The 13,001-nt window shown below is 48.7% G+C and overlaps 1 protein-coding gene across 15 annotated transcripts in view; it reads left to right on the top strand.

Annotated features, from left to right (window-relative positions):
- Nf2 (neurofibromin 2) overlaps positions 1-13,001 on the top strand; it is a 91,906-nt gene that overhangs the window by 68,046 nt on the left and 10,859 nt on the right. For 3 of the 15 annotated variants that reach the window (NM_001361676.1, NM_001361677.1, NM_001252250.1), the window contains one exon: positions 877-921. The exons of 9 other annotated variants lie outside the window; for them this stretch is intronic. In NM_001361676.1, the coding sequence (NP_001348605.1) occupies positions 877-912 (36 nt within the window). In that variant the 3' untranslated portion in view covers positions 913-921. Of the gene's footprint in view, positions 1-876; positions 937-1,464; positions 1,686-8,860; positions 9,166-13,001 lie in introns of those variants that run through there. 3 more of the 15 variants (NM_001252251.1, XM_006514570.2, XM_011243669.2) reach the window with 3 other exon arrangements.

Raw genomic sequence — 13,001 nt, 5'->3', positions numbered from 1 at the left:
GTTTAAGGCCAGGCTGGGCTACAGAATAAGACCCTGACTCCCTTTTCTTGAGATTGGATGGCAGTTGATATGGTTAAGTTTCACTCTTTATTCCAGTGTGTAAAGCAGTCTCCACACTCAGGAGGCAGAGGAGGGTGGATTTCTGAGTTTGAGGCCATCCTGGTCTACAAAGTGAGTTCCAGGACAGCCAGGGATACAGAGAAACCCTGTCTCGGAAAAAAAAAAGCAGTCTTCAGCTCAAGGACTGTCTCTGTTTTCAGTGATTAAGTTGTCACTGAGCACCCTAAGAAGCCTGAGTCTCCTCTGATGTGTAGTTGGGAGCCTACTTCTGCTTAGCACTTCACAGTGGACACCAAGTAGAGAAGGCATCACCGCACTCCACACCCTCTCCCTCTGGCTCCTGTTGTCTTCTGGGTTTCTTGTTTCAAACAAAATGATTAAATGTCAGAGGGGAGTTTAAAACCAGGCGTGGTGACCCACAGAACTCAGGAGGAGGAGGCAGGAGGATTAAAGGTCATTTTGGACTGCAACAAAAATTCATGTCCAGCCTGTGTTATATAAGACCCTGTCTCATAAAGTGGGCGGGGGAGGTGGGGGTAAAGAGGAGGCTCTTAAGCTAAAACGTGATTGGGCTAGTGAACCAGTCAGCCCCCTCATCCTGCCTCCTTATCACCTGGCATCCTGAGCAGTCTCCTGGCCACTGCTGCTGTGGAGAACTGGGCTCTCAGCTGAAAACCAGAGAGGCCACTGTTCAAACTGTTTCACAGTACACCTGAGGTCACTGTCTCTATTTCTGAGCATTTTGCAAATGGCACATGTGGCATTTTGATTTCACAGGGTATGTCTTTGTTTTTTCATTTTATTTTGCTCATTTAGCCTCAAGCCCAAGGCAGAAGACCTATCTGCATTTGAGTCCTCAAAGTAGGTTATTCCCAGGTATTCTGTCTGTGGTGCTGGTCCTTCGTCTGTGGTACTAACCCGTGCATGAGCTTGCCTGTCTCTGTCCTCGGGCCACGCAGAGCCCTCCTGAGGGCAGGGAAGCCTGGGGCCTGGCCACAGCATGCTTTGAGGGTGAGAGCAGCTGTCCACCCTGGGGGGGCCCAGACCAGCCTCCCGGGCCTAGAAGACTGCCTCACTCTGAAGAGCATGCTGTGGGGATGCAGGACCAGTTGCTTGGTTTCCCTTATGTCACTGGTTGGGTTGGGGAAAGTCATGGCTCCCTTTCCAGTCAAATCTAAGTCCTTTTTCTTCTTGGTGGTATACTCCTTTGATAGATACCTCTAGCATGGAAGTGGGAATCAGTTCTGATGCTTTTAAGACTGATGTCTCTTGTTCAAGATCACTCCTCTCCTGTAGTGGTACGCTCTGCAAACTTATCACAGCTGGTAGCTTCTGGGTGTGGGCCACTCATTCTCATTTTTTCCTCAAGCCTTCTGTTCTCTGCACACCCCTTTTCTTTCCTAGGGCAGCAAACAGAACACTGGTGCATCTTTAAGCCAGTTGCAGTGAGTTGGCTGTCCCATGGCTGCTCTAAAGGCCACTTTGGCTTCTGTCCCCCTACCGCATGGAAGGAGCTGTGCATGGACAAGCTCATCTGCAACTGTCCCATTGCAGACACCCAGGAGATGAGTTAGCAGCATTTGTGTTGAGTCAACTAATTAAAGCATTACAGATTATTCTTTCAATATGCCCAGGCAATACAGGATTATCATGCCTAATATTTAAATGTTACCGTCCTTCCATTACTGCTTGATCCCCAGTCATACCCATGTCAGCATGCCTCTGACACTTCTGACAGAGAAATAGGCTATGTCCTTAGCGTCCTCACTGCAGTCAGGTAAAGAAACTCGGAACCTGGACGTTTCCGTTTGCTCATTGTCCACAAAGGAGGTCAGCTGTGACGTCCCAGGTGCATCAGGTAACTGAGAGTGCACAGAGGCCCCACGAACCCGAGACTGTCATTTGAGCCTGCCTGAGTGAATGCACTTCTTTTTTCAGCCTCATGCCCACTTTGGTTCTGCTACCCTGACATCATGCAGTGTGTGCTCTAAACAGGATATTGGAAAGTTGAATCTCTGCCCACATGGTAACCCAAGTGGATCTGTGGTGCTTCGTGCACTCTGGTCAGTGCAGGGCACTCGGAAAACCTTGCTATATCTTACCTGGTGCATCAGATGCTCCCTGCGTATAATTAGGCAATTTCATTAGAATGTGGGTTCATCTTTTGTTGTGTGATATAGAATATTTGTATTCTTCAGGGTCCTAAGTTTGATCATCAGTTCTCACTGAGTTGTTATAAACAAGAGAGGTTTCCTTTTTAGTCATCTTTGTATTGTTTCTAGACCTATAGCCTCATCATGCCAAGTGCCCAATGACAGATTGAGTACACAGTGCTGGGTCTGTACGTTTGTATTACCCAGTGGCATCACAGCCATCTTGGTCTATGATTTTCCCTTAGTGATAAGATCATCTACCAACACACCTCTCACTGCATGGCCCAATCATCAAGTAGCGAGTGACTGTATTTGGAAACGTTTGTTTGTTTGTTAGTTCATTCATTCATTCACTCAGGTGAATGCCTTAATGTGCCTGTTGTTTTCAAAACAGATTGCTAGGCTGTATTTAATTAAGAATTCTGATAACCAGCCGGGCGTGGTGGCGCACGCCTTTAATCCCAGCACTCGGGAGGCAGAGGCAGGCTGGTTTCTGAGTTCGAGGACAGCCAGGGCTATACAGAGAAACCCTGATAACCAAGAATTCTGATAACCAAGGTTACTAAAAGCAAGAACTTGTCTTTCAATATGATGCAAGTTCCTCTCAGCAATTTTAAACTAAATACTGGTGGATTTTGCTGTCTGAGGAATGTTTCATTTACTTAGGTAGTGGCAGTCTCTATGGCTAGTGGCCAGTGCTCATAACTGATGGTCACCTTCCTGTGTAGAGGTGGCTCTCAAGTCATTTCCACTACTGTCTGAACCATTGCTAGCCTAGCAGAAAAGTGTCCCTTCTGGCTTTGGAAGTGTGTGTACCTATTGGTCAAGGGAGGAGCTCCATTTTGACATTGGGGATGAGAGATTCTTAGAGAGGGTTTCTCTTGCTGTGAAGAGACTCCATGACCATGGCAACTCATAGGAAGCATTCACTGGCTTACTTTCAGAGGTTTAGTTTAGTTCATAATCATTGTAGCAGGAAGCATGGTGGTACACAGGCAGACGTGGTGCTGGAGATGTAGCTGAGAGATGTACATTTCAGAAGACAGCACTGGGCCTGGCTTGAGCATTTAAAACTCTAAATGCCCACCCCTGGTGACACACTTCCTCCAACAAGGCCACACCTCCTAATGCCAGATTCTCTGGAATTAGAGTTACAGATGGTTGTGAGCCACCATATGGGTGCTGGGAATTGAACCCTGGTCTTCTGGAAAACCAACCAGTATTTTATTTTATTTTATTTTATTTATTTATTTATTTTTGGTTATTCGAGACAGGGTTTCTCGGTATAGCCCTGGCTGTCCTGGACCTCACTTTGTAGACCAGGCTGGCCTCGAACTCAGAAATCCGACTGCCTCTGCCTCCCAAGAGCTGGGATTAAAGGCATGCGCCACCACGCCCGGCCTCCAACCAGTATTCTTAAGCACTAAGACATCTCTCCAGCCTTTGATTTTTTTGCTTTCTTAGGAGACAAAATTCTTAGCTAGGTGGTGATGGCACACACCTTTAAACCCAGCACCCCAGAGGCAAGGGCAGGCAGATCTCTGGGGGTGGATGGGCAGGGTAGGAATGAGAACTCTTACCTGTAAAGAATTAATCATGGATAAATCAAGCCTGGTAATGGCTCACACCTATAAACCAACGTCTACTGAGGCAAGAGGATCACAAGTTCAAGGACAGCATCAGTAACAGAGCAGGATAAGGAAAGGGGACAGTGCAAGAGTGCTTGCTAGCATGCACGAGGCCGTGCATTAGATCCCAGCCGAACAGGTATCAGAAACGTAACATTCTGCCACGCACAGTGCCAGAGCAAGTGTCAGGACTTGGCTAGGACTATACAGTGAGACCCTGTCTCAAGTCCTCCACCTCCCTCCTCCCTCTTCTCCTCTCTCCCACCCCCAGGATTGTTGTGAGGGTAAATGAAGGAAGTCACGGGAGACACTTAGTGCACAGTGAGGGTTTGACGACATGAAAAGCAGCATCCGCTTGTGGACCAGTGATGAGGGAGGAAGGAGGAATCATGGGTTGTGCTACATGGCTTTAAGCCTACAACTGGTGGTGAGCATTAGGTATGTTGAGTGACATGATGGAAGTGAAAAAATTAGCTTTTCTGGCTCCTCCAGTTCACTTTGGACCTGCAAGGTTATGGGGTTTTTTTTGTTGTTGTTACGCTTTTTTTTCTTTTCTCCTGCTGATCTGATGTCCCTACATTTTCCACTTTTCCCAGTTGGTGATCAGTACAGCTGGTGTGGCAGGACAGTCAGCAAGCTGCCCTGGGGAACCAGGATTCGCTTCATTCTCGGGGGGAGTGACACATGTTCCCTGCATCTGAGCCCTGAGTTACAGAGTGAGCACACAGGGCTCACTTCAGAGTTTGCGCTTCAGAGCCATGGTGTGCTGGTGACAGTGATAGCCAGGTGTGAGTTAGCTCAGCCACCATACTCTAGAGGTGAAAACATCTTGGAGCAGGTACACTTCAGGACCATCCTGTCATTCTCTCAAGGTTCTTTCATTGTCTATTTTTACTTTTTATGTGTTGGTGTTTTGGTTCCATGTAAGTCTGTATGAGGGCATCGATCCCCTAGAACTGGAATTACAGTTGTGGGTGTGTGCTGGGAATTGAACCCCAGTCCTCTGCAGGAACAGTCACCACTCTTAATCGCAGAGGCATCTCTCCAGACCTCTCTCAACATTGTTAATCCAGTCTCCTGATCTGGAGCCAGCAAACAGTCATCATTTTCCTGCTATAACCTCCAGCAGAGCAGAGGGCTTCAAAGGGACTCAATGGATAGGAAATTATGAGGGTTGTGGGGGAGCAGGAGAGGCAGAGCTTTGACGTTCATGGGGAGCCCGGCTGCCTCTCCTGGATCAGGAAGACAGAAAAGTCTAATGTCATCTTCAATTTCTGCAGAGTCCCCTTGGAGATTCAGGGCTTGTGAAATGAAATAGAATACCTCGGGCACCTGGAGCAGTGATAAATCACAGGGGGACGCTGAATATGCCTGAGAGGCATCTCCCTCAATTAAAACAAGGAACCAGGGCCTCCCTGGTTACCTCTCGTGTACATGGCTAGTCTCAGAGATTGCTGCGAAAAAGTTCAATGCACAGTTCGTGTGTCTTGTCTTCATTGTAAACCTGTGGGCTGAGTGACCCTGACTGCTTTAGAAATCAGGCAGGATGACAAAGGACACAGACCCATCAGGAATGAAGGTATGGGTCAATCCTCCAGGAAAAGAGCCAAGACCTGCTGAGGTGCTGGCTGAAGGAGAAGGAAATACAGAATGGGTAGTAGAGGAAGGTAGTTATAAATACGAATTAAGGCCACGTAACCAGTTGCAGAAACGAGGATTATAAAGTAATATGAATGCCCATTGTAAATTTACTAATGTGTTTGCGATTGTACGAGGGATAGTTATATCATGTTAGGCGTATTTACAACCTTGTTATTGTTTCTTGTGAACATGAGATATTATTTGTGTCAAGTTGACAAGGGGTGGATTGTAGTGGCTATTCCTGGTTGTCAACTTGACTATATTTGAAATGAACTACAATCCAGAATTGGAAGGCTCACCAGTGACCCTTATCTGGAAGCTTGGAGATCCTTATCTGGATCTTGGTTTGGAGATCTTGAGCCATAGTGGCTATGGATTCCAGAAGATTGAATCTCGGAGTTTAAGGAACACACCTTTAATCTGGGTTACACCTTTTATCTGGGATTAAAGGTGTGGTGGAACACACCTTTAATCTGGGCTACACCTTCTGCTGGAGACAATATAAGGACATTGGAAGAAGGGAGTCTAGCTCTTGCTCCTGCTCCTTCGCCTGCTTGCTACGTGAGACTGAGTAACTGCTAGATCCTTGGACTTCATTGTAAACCTGTGGGCTGAGTGACCCTGACTGCTTTAGAAATCAGGCATTATCTGATCCGACATTCTCAGTCCTGACATAAAAGCCAGCATACTGGCTCCTCAGATTCCAAGACCATCCTTTATTGCAGTCAGGGAAGAGGAGGAGAGGACTGGGGTGGAGCAGCAGTGAGGCTAGAAGTGAGCACAGAACACCCAGGAGGAACCCTTTCAGCTCCCAGGCTCCATGGAAGCACACGGAAGCCTTAAGAGCTGGTCTGTTTTGTTGTTTTGTCTTTTGAGACAGGGTTTCTCTGTGTAGCCCTGGCTGTCCTAGAACTTACTCAAACTCACAGAGATCCACTTGCCTCTCCCTCCTGAGTGCTGGGGTTAAAAGTCATGATCACCACTCCTGGCATGAGAGCTGGGCTGAAGTGATGGCTCAGCATTGAAGAGTACTGACTGCTGGTTCAGAGGACCCAGATTTGTTTTCCAGCACCTACATGGTGGCTCAAAACCATCTGTAACCACAGCTCCAGAACATAGGACATCCTCTTCAGACTTCCTTGGGCACCAGGCACATATATAGTACAAAGACACACATACAGGCTAAACATTCGTATATGTAAAATAAGATTTAAAGAGAGAGCCCTTTTCTTGGTTGCCATCCTGTGGGTTCACTCCGAAAAGCCATTCCTAACACATATGAGTTTCCAAGGCTCCTGTGGCTGCTGAGGGCTCTGGTTTTCTTGCTTTTTTCTAGTAGATCAAGATAGAAGGGTCAGCCAGCCACTGTCTAAGACTACAGGGTGAGGAAGCTTTCCACTGCAAAGAGTTTGCTCTGGGAAGTGTTGCGCCTGTGAGCCCTGCCTTGTGGCCTAGATGTTTTATGGCTATTTGAAAGTGCCTGTGGCCATTATTGGGCCTTATTTGATGCAGTAAAACATTCCATTTGGCCCCTTGGCTCTGAAGATATGTTTCATTTCAGCGCAGCTCCCAGGGCACCTGATTTGTTGCTGCAACAGTGGGAGGGAAAAGCTGGGATGCAAACTCATTCTGCAGGCTCCGGGTTCTGTTCTTGTGAGACTTGCTGTGATTTCTCTTTGGAGATTGGCAGTTTAAAAGAAGCATCAGTATATCGGAACCTTTCTTAGGGCTCTTGCCCAGAGTGCTTGGTAGATCACATTTGGCCTCCACCTGCCCAGCGAGGTGAATCAGGCCGATGAGTTCATTTGTTAGGTGGAAGAACGGTAGCAATCCGCCCTTCCAGCATCCTAGGGCAGCAGAGACTCAGCAGACATTTGCAGGCACAGTGCTGCTGCATTAGGTCCCTAAGGATTAATACAGATCGATTCCCTGTAGACTTCCTGGGCAAATTTCTCCATAAAGGAATTGGATTTGTTTATTGGCATGGAGTTGCCCTCTCATTTCACTTCTGTTTAGGGATATGCATGTGGACAGCTCTCTATGCACACATCATGAAGACAGCATTTGGGTGCAAGACATTACTACCAAGACTACAGAAAGCTTAATGTGCTCAGTTTATAGTGGTGCCCTCCCTTTGTTGGCACTTCCACCTTGGCTCCGTGGGGTTTTAGGAAGGGGAATGTTTATTGCACCCCAAACAAAGATCATGTTGAATTTGCTGGTGCTGGCTCTAACTGTCACCTTTCTGCTCCAGAGTCTGCTTGTTCCCTGCAGATCCTCGTGCCAGAGAATCTGCATGTCCTTTTCTCTCTCCACCCTCCCCTGCTCCTTCATTTTCAATATGTAGTGGCGAGGAGGAAGTATAACATGATTTTAGGGCTTGCATTTCAATTCCACGGCATTTTTATGGGACAAGCTGAGTCTCAGCACTGGGGTTATTAGGTTAGTATCTAAAATGGGTTCGGCACTGTGGGTCTTATTATTTAAAATGAATTAGGCAGCCCCCTCCCACCTGCATCTTCTCCCTGGGGATGAGTGGATTGAGGCGAGGCCCCCAGGGACTAGTGTAAGGAATCCTGGTGCCCTGATTAGTTTGTTCTTTCAGCTTAATTGTAGAGCTGCTTTTCTCCCCACTGATAACCAAAGTGGCGCTGTCCTGTCCGCCTCTCCACTCCCTTTTGCATTAGGACAAGATTGTCACAATACAGCCTTGTGAATCAATTTCCTTTCTGTGCTGATGAAAGTGTAATTCATTCTTAATCAAGCAGCCTTGCTGCTGCAGGATTCATGCTGGAATATATTTTGTTACCCTTCTATCACTCTGGGAAAATGGTCCCCAAAAAAGGAGGAGAGATGGGGAGAGTCGGCAGTCTGCCATCTCACAGTGGGTTTTCCAGCAGGGGGCGCTCTTGGAGTCAATGTTGGAAGCACCCTAGCAGTTAGACTCCAAAGTCCTGGGCCATCAGATGGCAACACTGGTCATAGGTACCTTCTGGGCTTGTGGCCCACCAGGCCAGCCCCGGAGCTGTTTCCCAGGAGCATCCTGATGGAGTCCATGTCTTACAGTGAGCAGGAGACAGCTCAGTCTGCAGATCCACGCACCGAGAGAGATGAGAGCAAACCAGCTGGGTGGCAGGGCCTTTCTGAAGGATTTGTTGTTGTTTTGTTTTGTTTGAAACAGGGTGGCCTGGGACTCAACGATCTTTCTGTCTTTACCTTTCTAGTGCTGATATTTAAAGGTTCCCTCCAGCATTTCTAGCAAATCTATTTTTTTTTTCTTATATTTAGTTTATTTGCAGTGATGGGAATTGAACTGTAGGCCTTGTACATCTTTAGACAAGTGCTGACCACTGACCCAGCCCCATTTTTTTTTTTTAGGACAATGTGTCTACTGTCTAACCTTGGATGAACAATTTAGAATGCACCTGTCTCAGCCTCCTTAATGCTGGAATTATAGGCATGTGCCTGCCTTAGCTTCTTGTCTTTTGTTCATTTGTTTGGTTTGGTATTTAAAATAGGGCCTTGCTGTGTAGTTCTGGCTGGTCTGGCATTCTCTATGCCAGCCTGGCCTCAAATGCTGTACTATGCCTGCCTCTGCCTCCCAAGTACTGGGAATTCAGGTATGCAGGCCTGTCCTATTATGGAAACAGATGTATCTCCCAAATCCAAACTTGTTTAGATTTGCTGGTTTTCCCATTTTTGTCATTTAATGCATAATTTGGGGAGCAGGGGGTGGAGGGCTTGCTTTGCTAAATGGCTTCTGTCCTCCCTTCTACAGCCTGATCATTTGTGGCTAGGAGGAAAGGAGGGTCTTCCAGGGGCTGTCTGTATATGCCGAGGTGGGAAGGAAGGTCAGAGGCCCTTATGATTAAAACAAAGCCACATAGATCTGCTGCAGAGAAAGAAAAGGAAGTTGGTCTCTTCAAATTAGAATTGGATTAGTGACAGCCTCGAACAGCCGGCTCATTCAAGAGAGCACTGAATTCCTCCTGTATTATTCACTGGGCTGGTTCTAGTCAGATGTGAAGAGACAGCTGGAAGAGAGCAGCGGGTCAGCTAGTGCCTAGTGACGAGGCTGCATGTTCTTTTAGTCATCTCTCGAGAGGAAGCTGGCAGGAGCCCGTTGGATGGAGCACTCTGAGCAGGTTCCTCGTGGCTTCTAGCCTTCCCAGAGGAGCAAGGCCTGACTGTCCAGATGCCTGTGTTGCCCTTGTCTGGATCCAGTGTGAGTTTTGAAGGTCTATGCATTGCAGAGTGTAGCAAAGTAGCCATTGGTCAGCATGAGCTCAGCTAGCTTGTTCATGGATTCAGGTAGGGACACCAGACATAGGCAGGCCCCAGAATTGACCCAGCATGGTACATGGGGCCTGGTGGCATATCCATGTCATGAGCACGTCAGTCTCACTGCCTGATGGAATACAGGACTCTCCTTGTCCAGTCTAACCTCCCAGGTATCTTAGTGGTGTGAGCAGAGCCTGCACCCAACATTAAAGGAGTCTGCCTCCACAGCCTCAGGGGTACCGCACCCCACATTCAGATGATGCAGCTTCACAGCCAGAAGCACACGTGAACACTTTGAGGTTCTGCACCCCACAATTAAGGGATCCACCTCCATAACCAAAGGGTGCACATGAACACCGTGGCTGGGTTCTTTTAGAGACTGGGCTCTTTGGGTGGTTGGTTTTCTGAGACAGGGTTTCTCTGTATAGCCCTGGCTGTCCTGGAACTCACTCTGTAGACCAGGCTGGCCTCAAACTCAGAGATTCGCCTGCCTCTGCCTCCCGGGTGCTGGCATTAAAGGTATGCACCACCATGCCCCACCCCCTCAGCTGAGGCTGGAATCTTAGTGGAATTGTCTCCATAGCACTCCCTGCATCTTACAGAGGCGTTGCTGTGCTGTGTGCATAGAGATCCAGTCCTGTCACTGGGCAACAGGGCAGCCCAAGTGGTGGGGCTCGTGGATATAAGACTCTCATAAGAAACCCAGGATGTTTGTTGAAGGGCTCACCATGTTCCACTTTCTCTAAGCCTGAGCCTTTCCTTTCATGGTTATCTCCTGCTTGAAGCTCTAAGTGTGGAAAGCAGCCTTCTAGAATGATCCTTGCCTATATCAAAGACAACAGGTGGAAATAGATCTCATGGGTCAGCTTGCCCACAGAGTGCCTAGCCAGGAGCATGGCCAACAGAAACGAGTAGCAGTGCCCAAGATGAGAGCTTGGGCTCTGAAACGCCTCCGTTGTGGGGCTCAGCGGGTACCTTGAGTGCATACTAAAAAAGGAAGCTCAAGGTTTCTCCCCAAATACCCTTGAATCACTGTCTGCCTCCCTCCTGCATGAGCTCTGCCCTCCAGTCCTGCCAGGAGGAGGGCATTTGATGTCTTAAGATAAAGGATACTGCTGAGGGAGCAGTCAGAGGTGGCCACTGGAAGCATTCCAGCAGTGGGAAGTGAGCACACACTATAAATTCCTCAGACTTTGGGTTCCCTGATGGAATTAGAAGTGCCAAGAACTGCTTGGTAAGGGCATAAGGTAGGATAGTCTGTCAGGCTTCCCTGTGAACTGGGAGGTGACCATAGGAGGCTCTCAGCTACCCTATACAGTGGATTTATGGGCCTTGGGGCCCCTGAAATGCCACTCTCCTGCCTGTACTGTCCTCTGCACTGAGGACAGACCCCCTTCTGGTAAGAGAAGAGATTATCTCTCCTTGCAGTGGAGCACTGGTGAGATTCTGGTAGGAGCATTGTTGCACCCTAACAAGCTCATCTTGAGTACCTGGAATTGCATGTTGCCAAAACCCTCCCCAAGCACCTTGAGGGGACAGCCAACATGCTTGGGTAGTGGATCCAGGAATTCTTGGAGCCAACATTGTTGAAACAGGAGAGAGACTTTCAGAGGCCCCCATTGCCTGGGCGTCCTGCCTGGGGAAGTAGCCAGGCCTCTCAGGTCACTGTCTATCCTGACTCAGAGGCTGGCACAGTGCATGGCCCTTCTGCCTGAATCTTACCCTAACCAGGACTGTTTCCCCAGGCGGGGTTTGATGCCACCGTAAGGAATGATACCTGATGAGCCCTCGGCGTGAACCAAGTGGGCGTCTAGCATTTTCTCTGCCACCCCATGAGAAAGTGCTGCATCACCCCGTGTCACAGTTGGTTTATGTTTCGCTGTGCCAACATTTCACTGAAAGTGGCTCTGGGTGTGTCCTGTCCCTGCCTGCAGGCTCCTTATCCCAAGAAACCTCCTGAAGTTGTCCCAGAACTGTGGGGACACTTTTGGATTCAAACCCTTCCCGGAGAGGATTTTGGTCCTAGATCTCTGGTGCCATCTTCTTTCTCCTTTACTACCTTTGGTCCCCATCATCACAAAGCGCACCCCCACTGGCCCCTCTCTGCTGCCACTGCAGGAGAGACCCAGCCAAATGCAGTTCCCGTCTGGAGGGTGTTTACCTCGGCAAAGAAAAGCTCTCTCCATTCCTGGCAGAACGAGGCTTCCATGGAGCTTCTGGAATTGATTCTGCCGAAGAAAACAGCTCAGATGCCTCCTTGCATTCAGCTTGTTAGTCAGGAACTTCAAGGCCAAAAGATTTGGCAGGATTTAAAGAGTCGGCTCTCAAGCTGTCTCGTTTTGAGCACACTAATGCTGCCTGTCTTTTGATGGTAAAGTGGGTTCACAGTCTCCCTCTCCTGCCCTTTGTAGAGCTTTGGTAAGTACTGTAGACTTTTCAGAATCAGAGACTACCGAAGGACCAGAGCAGCTAGCCTGTCCCATCGCTTTCCACCAGAGGAGTGAGGTTCAGAGACGGCAGGGGGGTTTACTGAGGCCACACAGCAAGCCGCAATGGAAACAGCCTCGTGTATCCCATTTAGTTACAACCGTGGCTCATTTCTCATTCAGTCCACTCAATAAACATAATCTGTTCTCCCACTCAGAGCTGAGCACTAAGGTGAACATTTGGGGGAAGTGCAGATGGACAGATGGACAGTGTGCAGTTGCTGACACACACACTCCTTTCTCGGAAGGCCAGGGGCTGCATCAAGAACATATAATCTTGCCCCGAGGGCACCGGTTCAGGAGCAGCTTGAGATGGGTGCCTATGCCAGATGCTGCTCTCTGAGGAGAGGCTGCAGGACAGCCCCAGGGTCAGGAACTCGGGGAGGCACATCTGCCTCTGCTCCCTTCTCCGTGCTCCCAGGCCAGACCTTGGTGGTATCCTCCTGACCTGCCAGGTACTGCCCAGTACACCTGTCCTACTCCAGCCTGGCATGCATAGGAGAGTCTGGTCTCTCACCTTCCAGGCCATGGGCAAGTCAGCTTTGGAGTCACCCAGAAGTAGGAGCAGAGAGAACAAACTTCATCTGACACAGGCCTGCTTTGCCTGAGGCCATGTTGCCTTGCCCTAGGTGGTGCCAAGCCTGGGCCTCAGCCCAGAGAGTTCGTGCAGTACAGACAGCAGCATGAGAGTTGGCGGTTCAGAGCCAGAGAAACATGAGAGTCACAAACTAGACTCGCTCTGGGAAAAGGTT

This window comes from Mus musculus, chromosome 11 (assembly GCF_000001635.26).
Source record: "Mus musculus strain C57BL/6J chromosome 11, GRCm38.p6 C57BL/6J".
In the NCBI taxonomy this organism is placed as follows: Eukaryota; Metazoa; Chordata; class Mammalia; order Rodentia; family Muridae; genus Mus; species Mus musculus.
The sequence above is the reverse complement of the archived record's forward strand: the minus strand, read 5'-3'. Positions and strand labels throughout refer to the sequence as shown.